Source organism: Archocentrus centrarchus, unplaced genomic scaffold (genome assembly GCF_007364275.1).
Source record: "Archocentrus centrarchus isolate MPI-CPG fArcCen1 unplaced genomic scaffold, fArcCen1 scaffold_44_ctg1, whole genome shotgun sequence".
Taxonomy (NCBI): domain Eukaryota; kingdom Metazoa; phylum Chordata; class Actinopteri; order Cichliformes; family Cichlidae; genus Archocentrus; species Archocentrus centrarchus.
The window spans coordinates 2,339,965-2,348,642 of record NW_022060270.1 but is presented as its reverse complement, the minus strand read 5'-3'; the positions used below and the strand labels follow the sequence as shown (position 1 = coordinate 2,348,642).

The following is an 8,678-nucleotide window of genomic DNA, read 5'->3' as shown; positions in this document are numbered from 1 at the left end:
TGGAGCTGCCAGGCACAAGGAAAAGAGGAAGACCACAAAGAAGGTTCATGGATATAATGAAAGAGGACATGCAGAAAGTGACAGAAGAGGATGAAAAGAAAAGTGAGTGAGATGAAGCAGAAGTGTTACTGTGGTGACTCTTAAAGGGACCAGCCAAAAGAAGAATAAGAGGAATCAAAGGAATATCAGCTCTCCCTTCTGCACAGTGATGTGTTTTGCAGGTGCAGTTCAGTAGAAAGAAACTTACAACAGGATTTGTAGGGTGTGATTTTTTTCCTTTTTTTTTCTAAAGCCTGTCATGTCATCAGGGTTCCCACAAGAAGGCAATTTTTCCACAACTGGACAACTGTAAGTGTAGCCTTATGTATTTGTTCATAATGGAATTCTGTTTGATAGGTCCTGCAATCCCTGTTGGAGTGGATGTTCAGGTGGAAAGCTTGGACAGCATCTCTGAAGTTGATATGGTAAGAAAAACTGTGTTTTTCCACACTACTACAGATGGATGATACAGTATCAGGTAAGATGAGATAGAACTTGATTTATTGCTCCATATTAGGGAAAAGTAGAACTAATGGATCAGTAGTTATGTAATAATAGAGCAAATATAATAATTTTTTCTATAATTTTGTTATGGTGATAATTAAATGCAATTTAATATGCATAACTAGCAATGCTACACTTTTGTGATGGTTCCCATTTGAATCTGTTCTAAATTCATGCTTACATTGATTGTATTAAGCTCTGAACTCCTACGCTAAGAATTGTGCCTAAATGTTGGCACAGATGGAAGACTGAAGCAGACGCTGATGTGTTATTGCTATTGTGCTGTTTAGTCATTATATTGAGCCAAAACTGACTGTATATCTTTAAAATAAAAGTAATCAACACCATGGCTAATGTTGATTTCCTAATTACTCTGCATTTTCATCTTGGTGTTGACTGGAGAATACTAATGAAAGGAGTCTGTTAGGTTTCATACATAACAAACCTAAGAAACTATTCCTGCCAGCTTGAATGTTGGGCTACCCGTTGGAGCTGGTGATCAGAAACAAGGTTTACTTATCATCAGCAACACAATTTGCTCTCTGATAGTTGACAGTTTGTTATATATGTATATAGTTGTACATTTTATATAAACCCCTTTTTGTAAAAAGTTGGAACATTATTTGTCATGATCCTGGGTTGTTGGCCCAGTGTTTTGAATTTTTTTATGCTTAGTCCTTTGTTAAAGAGCTCCCAGTTATGATTTTCTGTTTTAAAACTATTTCTTGGATTTAGGTTGGAGTTTCTAGTTTTGTGTTCTAGTCACCCATGTTTCCTGTGACATGTCGAGTCTCTGTCTCTGTTTGGTGTTAGTTACTTCCTGTTTTATTTTGCTAGCTTTTTTTTTCTCTTGTGCATTGTGTTCAGTTTTACTTCCTTTTTTCCCATTAGTTTCAGCTTTCTTTCTTAGTGTTTTCCATTTTCACAATTACCCCACTGTGTATTTATCCCATTTGCTTGTGCTTTTGGTTGCATCGTCACTCGTACTCAGTGCTGTGTTCTGCCTGTGTTCTCTGTTTGCTCAAGTTCCTAGTTTGCTTCCTGGTTCCAGTCTAGCTCTGTATATTCTGTTTGAGTGAAGCCTTCAGCATTAAAGCAATTTTTTTTCTGTTACATCCTGACTCCTGAGTCCTGCATTTTGTGTCCACAACCTGCCTGGTTAACAGCACCCATGACCCATGAGGGTCCTCAGCAAAACCACTCAACATTCTTTTTCCAGCAGCAGCCCAGCAACCAGTTGCCCATCACAAGGGGGGTGCTTTGGGCTCAGCCAGTCCCTGCACCTGTTTCTGTTGCCTGGATGAGGGTGGTCAGGGTCCAGACTGTACTTGTACCCATTCCTATTCCCCGGTTTAGGCCAGACCCCAGCTTCAGTCCACTGAATCAGCAGTGGGCCCTGTGCAGCCCCAGCCATCAGATGAGTTGCCTATGCAGTCCCAGCCAGGGCAACCTGAACTGCCAGAGCCCACCGTGCTCAGCAACATAATATTTCTCACCCCAGCACTAATGCTAATGCTAATTAGTAAGCTAATACTAACCACTAAATGCCGCTCCCACTTGTTAATTGAGTGATGGGGCCTAAGACGTAACCAGAAAGCAGTAATCAGTTTTTTTGGACGTGTAGTTACATTTCTCGTGGTGCATGTCAGGTTTGCTTCAGAGAGGATTTTCAGTTATACACAAAGGATCAATGCAGAACTCTAAATCAGGCCTTATTAGATCGATAGAATGATCATTTTTGCATATAATCCAGAAAAGTTACATTATACAATCAAGCATTTAATGTGTCCCAGAGTGCCGTTTCCTTCCACTGTGTTTGCAGAAATCACATAAAAAATACACAACAAAAACATAATCCAGATTCCTCGGCTGCTAATAGCATTTCCTACATTTGAATATCAGCCACCATGTTTGTGAGCATAAACTATCACGTTTTAATGCAACAATAGGAAGTGACATCATCTTGCTGGGAACTGTAGTATTTTATTCTTGAAGGCTCTCACAGCTCTACTGGTGCTGAAAACTAATGTTTGACTATGGATTTCTGAATACAAGTAGGGCTGCAACTATCAGTTATTTTAGTAATCAAGTATTCAGTTGATTACTCTGTCAATTAATCAAGTAATTGGATAAGAAATAATTTTTAATTTTAACAATTCATCAGCATATTTTAACTTCCGTACTGCAGATGTTTCTCTGTGTGAAACAAACAGGGTGGATGGAGCAGCTACAAAGTTCTCTGTTCTTCATGTTGCTGATCAGGTGGTTGATAAAAACATTTTGACGGATCCCCTCTGTACTGAAGGGGGTGGGGGGGCACCGAACGATTGCTAGTGCTAATGGCGATTGCTAGTGCTAATGGCTAATGGCCCCTTTCCCCAGTACACTGTGGTTATTGATCTGTTCTGGTGGCTACAGCTGACGTAAAGAAAAAAATAACAGCTGACATCCTCTGCACAACACGCGCGCACATTCAAACATGCGCACTCACAGCACAGAGAAGTGGGGGCGTGGAAAAAACATCTCAGCGATCCACTCGTGTTAAAGGGCTCGTTTTTTGTTTTTTTGGAAATGCTCCGCTTACACAGGAGACACCTGAGCTGCAGAGCTGAAACGAAACATCAAAGCAACAAATTTGTGTCGAGGATTTTTAATAATCGAATTGCGTTATTCCAAGAATCGTTGCAGCCCTAAAACTTGCATTAAATTTTTAGTTTGTGTATCAAAATACATGAAGGTTGGTATTTACCTTTCATGCTGGGATTTTTTTGTTGATTCGGAAGCCTGAAATTTTCCTTTGATCTTCATTTTCCCTCTTACTTCTCTTCGTGTTCATGCGGTTATTTCGATTTATGCAGCACACGCGTGACCATAGTGAGATCAACGTACACACTGTGAATGAAACTGTCCGTGCTCTGTGGTAGATTGCAAACTGCGGTGAAATGATACAGGCGTAAGCAGCGATAATAGCAGCGACCTAGCTGGGGCGGAGTCTGCGAGGTGCGCTCTTTTGAGAGGCAGAGGAGCGCAATCTTTGTTGGATTTGAATCAGAACGTTTTGCATCCAATAAAAGCAAAGATGTTAACAAATAAATTGGACAGTATTCTGGCAATTTAGTGATATTTCCACAGCTGTGGTCTTGACTGGTCTTGAAATAAAATCCCGAGTCCGCAAGGTCCGAGTCCATGACAAGACCGAGACCAAATGCGGTCGAGTCCATGACAAGACCGAGACCATCAAAAAGCGGTCTCGAGACCGGTCTCGAGACCAAGACCGATCTCGAGTACTACAACACTAGTCTCAGTAACCCAAGTATCCTGAATATCCTGAACCTGAGCTTGTAGTCTTTGAGCTACCTGAACCTGAGCTCGAGGGTCCCGATCTGCCTGCACCTGAACATGAACCTGAGCTTGAGGGGCCAAAGCTGCCTGCACCTAAACCTTCAAGCCTGTGGGTTCCGCTTCACCTGAGTTTCAAGATTCTGCGCCTGAGTCCAAGTGATGAATGCTGCCTGTGTCAGAGGTGCCTGCAGTGATGTTGCCCCACAGCTAAGCCAGCAGAGGTGTTCTGTCACCTTCACCATCGACCTCCTGCCAAGCTGCCTGATGGTCTCCATCGCTGTCCTCCCAGTCAGCCACTGGAAATGCTTAGCCTCTGCTGGCCTCCAGGCTTGTCCCCAGAGTTCCTCCATCTCTGCTGCTGCCCCTGAACTGATTTGTTTCCACTACTGGGCCACCCAGCCAACCTTCAGAACTGCTTCCCAGCCTTGCTCTATGGCCTGGGCTCCAGAGCTCCCTGTACCTGAACATGAACCTGAGCTCAAGGGTCCTAAGCAGCCTGCACCTGAACCTGAGCCCAAGGGTCCTGAGCTGCCTGCACCTGAACATGAACCTGAGCCAGAGGCTCCCGAACAGCGTTCACTTGAATCAGAACCTGAGCCCAAGCCTGTGGTCCCGAAGGATCCTAAGCCCAAGCCAGTGGATTCCACTATACCTGAGTGTCAAGATTCCGAGTCCAAGTGACAATAGCTGCCTGTGTCAGAGGTGTTCCATTGCCTCCATTGATACAAACACACACACACACTGATGACAACCTCCTGCCCAGCCGCCAGATAGTCTCCATCGCTGTCCTCCCAACTAGCCCCTGAAAGTCCTTAGTTTCCACCACTGGCCTCCTGGCTGGCTCCCGGAGTTCCTTCCATCTTTGTTGCTGGCCATGCAACTGGCCCCAAGACTTGCTCCATCTCTGCCATTGGCCAAGCAGCAAGCCTGTGAACTGATTTGTTTCCACTACTGGGCCATCCAGCCAGTCTTCAGAGCTGCTTCCCAGCTGTGCTCTGTGGCCTCGGACCTTTACTTGAAGAAAGATATGAAAGGGAATTCATAAGGACTTAAGAAAAGGGAGGTCCTCAGAGAATTGAACTGCATTTACATGAGACTGCTTAATAATGTGATGCTGGATGTTGTTGACTTGGTTCAGACATGTTGAAATTGACAGTGTTTCAAAGAAGGATTACAATCAGCACAATTCAGATGTGTTGCTTTATTTTCTCTCCAATGTATTGTCTCTTCACAGTCTTCATTTTAATATAGTTGCTTATCTTCATTCAAAAGTCACATTTCAAAAGTACTTCACACAAACCAGTATTTTCATAAGCAGATTTTTAAAAAGTTCACAGTTTGCCTGTAGCATCATGTATCAGCATGGTAACAAGTCTTGGAATAACAGAAGAAACAACAGAAGAAGAAACAAAATTAGACATATTCCATTTATAAGCACAACCACTTGTACAGTTTAGACAGAGTCTTGTACAATCAAAGGTAACTGAGTGAGAGATACAGTGATTAATACATTTTAGTTAATTTCATGATCTGTCTTGAGGTGTGTTCAGCTTCATGCAACATTCAACAAGAGGATATTTTTTCTGTTTTAAATATTTTATTTTAGTTTAAAGGCATACAGAGCTGTGAAACTTTGAATACCTGTTTGAGCAGTTTTCAGAAGAATTGTATGAAGGTGACAACAAAGTGAGAAAATCTAATGAAACTTTAATAATGTAGGACTGAAAGCACTGGCCGCTGTTTCCCCTTTGAGAGAATACCAATAGCTTACACAGCAGCCAGATTCCCCTGGTTTTCAGCTTCTGTCAGTCATGTTTCTCAGTATGTGAATTCAGGCTTTCTTACAGGAGCTGCTTAGGTTCCATAGTACATTCTCAATTTTACAGCTTTTTTCATAGCTGACTTCTCTTTAGTATGTAGCTTTCATTTTACACAAGCCTACATTATAGATTATATCAATTTCTTCTTAATATGGCCTGAGAGGAGGATCGTCACAAGTCGCAGGTCAGGAACTTGCAGTTTGACCAGATACATTTTATCTTCCTTACAAATAACATTTTCCCTGTTGAAATGATTTGTGAATGCTAGAGAATAGCCTGATTAAGAAAGAAAAATTACTACAGTGCTTTCTAACAGCCAACGCACAAAGGGTCTATTTACCTTAGTGTGCCATGTATTAGAGACCTTAAAAAGGCAACTATAAAAAGCATGCAATGATGCCTGAGGTTGCTCAGGAGTTGTCCACTAACTGTGGGGTTGGGACTTCATTCCAGTTTGCTGAGCCTCTGAGGACTTTGATTGGCAGCTATTCCACTTGTGGTGGACTTGGGGTGGCTGAAGCTCAGGAGTTTGAGCAGGTCACTAACCATTTTGAAGGTTGGTGGTTTGATCCCTGGCTGCTCTAGTTTGAATGCCAAAGTATCCTTGGGCGAGATACTGAACCCCGAGCTACTCTCCGATGTATTCATTAGAACGTGAATGTTAGAAATTTTAGCTGTTCCTAGGACAGCACTCTTCTGGACAGAGATCTCATTCCTAGAATGAGCTGGAGCCACTCTCCCATTGTTCCCTTCAACTTCCACATCCTCCCAAGCTCTTCTCTCAGCCCTTGGTATTTCTTGAGCGTCATGTGTTCTATCACTATGGCCTTCATCCTCTGCTTGTCCACCACTACTATGTCCTGCTTGTTAGCTATCACCAGTTTGTCCGTCTGTATCTGGAAGTCCCACAGGATCTTAGCTCAGTCACTTTCACATTTTGTATACCATTTTGACCTCTGGACTTCCAGGCCATACTTGGCACAGATGTCAGCCACTTGGTTATGGCATTCTATGTATTCCATGCCTGCTAGCATCTTGCACACTGCAATTATGTGCTGGATTGTCTCAGGGGCATCATTGCACAGCCTGCACCTGTGGTTTTGCCTTTCGTCACCTCAGCCTCATTGATCTGGTGCTTAGAGCTTGTTCCTGTGCTGCCATGATTAGTGCCTCTGTGCTGTCTTTCAGTCCAGCTTTGTTCAGTGGTACATGCTGTGCAGGGGCTTGTCTTTCCATCATGGTTCCTGTTCTTTCTCCTCTTCTTCCTTGGGTTTCTTTTGCCTGAAATATTCACTAAGCATGTAATTAACTGTAGCCATCTTCCTGGTTCTGACACTCACTTGTCCTAAGCCCCCTTCCTTCCAATACTCTGGCCCTTTTTCCACCGACAAGTTCCACTGCCAGTATTTGAACTGTTCAGTGGTTATTCCACCAAGAACGCACTTGGTGCTCGGCCGAAAAACAGGTTCAAACTCGGGCCCCCGCAAGCTAGCTGATCTCGAACCAAGAACGCATGACGAAAGCGGCAGGAGGGCGTGACTCTGCCATCTCAATGTAAAATTTTCTACCGCTGTTTCACTGCATGGTGTGTATTACATGAGAAAAGGGATGGGGTTTTCACAGCTGTGAATTAGGTTGGGCCCTGAGGCTGAACTTGCTGCTTTGTATCAGTTCATATTACAGATAAAAGGATGCAAAGTGTGTACTTATCATCTTGCTCGTAATCGCTGTCTGTGTTTAACTCTGTGCTGCACACAGATGCTGCAGTAGTTTTGTTTGGACCGTAAAATGTGTTCGCAGCACAAGAAAGGGGAGCGTGTTCTCCCACGTTTGTGCCCTACGGCTTCTGTGTCCAGACGAGGACCCGCCCACACTCATATGTAAAGGATCAGTTCACAAAGCACAGTGGAAACATAGGCTCGTTCATAGCATTTCACCAGTTCATTGAAACTGACAACAGCACTGGCATGACCACCGGCACCCTGGCAGTGGAAACATAGAATCAGAGTGCTGGATTTGGGCTGAAACCCTCCATGCCTTGTAAGGAGCTTTCTTGATTTGATGTCAGTGGTTTCTATCTCCTCCTTTGGCCGGCCTATTATCCCAGCAGGGTATCTGATGACTGGCAGGGTGTGAGTGTTGATAGCCCTGATCTTGCTCTTCCCATTGAGCTGACTTCACAGGACTTGCTTTACTCTCTGCAGGTATTTAGTGGTTGTACATTTCCTAATGGACACTTCATGGTTCCCATTTACCTATGGGATTCCAGGGTACTTTTATCTGTCGTTCTGAGTTCTGAGATCCATGAGCCACTGAGCATTGTTGTTGTGTGTTGCATCTTTCTCCCATATACTCTTCCAGTGTCGCGTTGTCTCCAGCCTTGATGGGGGGCTGTTTTCATATTGTTCCCCTGCTACTGAGAGTGCACCTTTGACAGTTCAGTGAAGAATATCCAGTTTACTGTCCTGACTTTGATGTCTCTGGTATACCTCTTCAAGCTGTTAGCCAAGGCTGTGAGTCTTTGCTTGATAGTTTCTAATACCTCAGGTATAGATAGATTGTTTGTACTTCTTAGGCAACCCTTTCTACATCACACCTTTTGGAGCTCTGATAGCTGGCTAACTTGTGCCTTGATCTTAACCTCTAGTCTTCTTTTCCGCAGAGCGTACCAAATCAAATTTTGCTTAGGGCCCCTTCAAGGCTTGGATCTCTGTATCTTTCATATTACGTTTCCACCACCGAGGTGCCGGTGCTCGTGTCAGTGCTGGTGTCAGTTTCAATGAACCGGCAAAACGCTTAGGAACGAGCCTGTGTTTCCACCGCGCTTTATGAACTGATGCTTTATGTATGAGTGTGGGCGGGTCCTCGTCTGAACACGGAAGCCGAACTACTGCAGCATCTGTGTGCATTACAGAGGTAAACACACACAGCGATTAAGAGCAAGATGACAAGTCTAGTCTATTCTGAAAATCT

The 8,678-nt window shown here is 43.6% G+C and overlaps 1 protein-coding gene across 1 annotated transcript in view; it reads left to right on the top strand.

Annotated features, from left to right (window-relative positions):
- Nucleotides 1-400: 400 nt before the first annotated feature.
- gabrr2a (gamma-aminobutyric acid type A receptor subunit rho2a) overlaps nt 401-8,678 on the top strand; it is a 58,203-nt gene continuing 49,925 nt past the window's right edge. Inside the window, exon 1 of the mRNA XM_030724995.1 lies at nt 401-464. Within this exon, the coding sequence (XP_030580855.1) occupies nt 462-464 (3 nt within the window). The 5' untranslated portion in view covers nt 401-461. The remainder of the gene's footprint in view (nt 465-8,678) is intronic.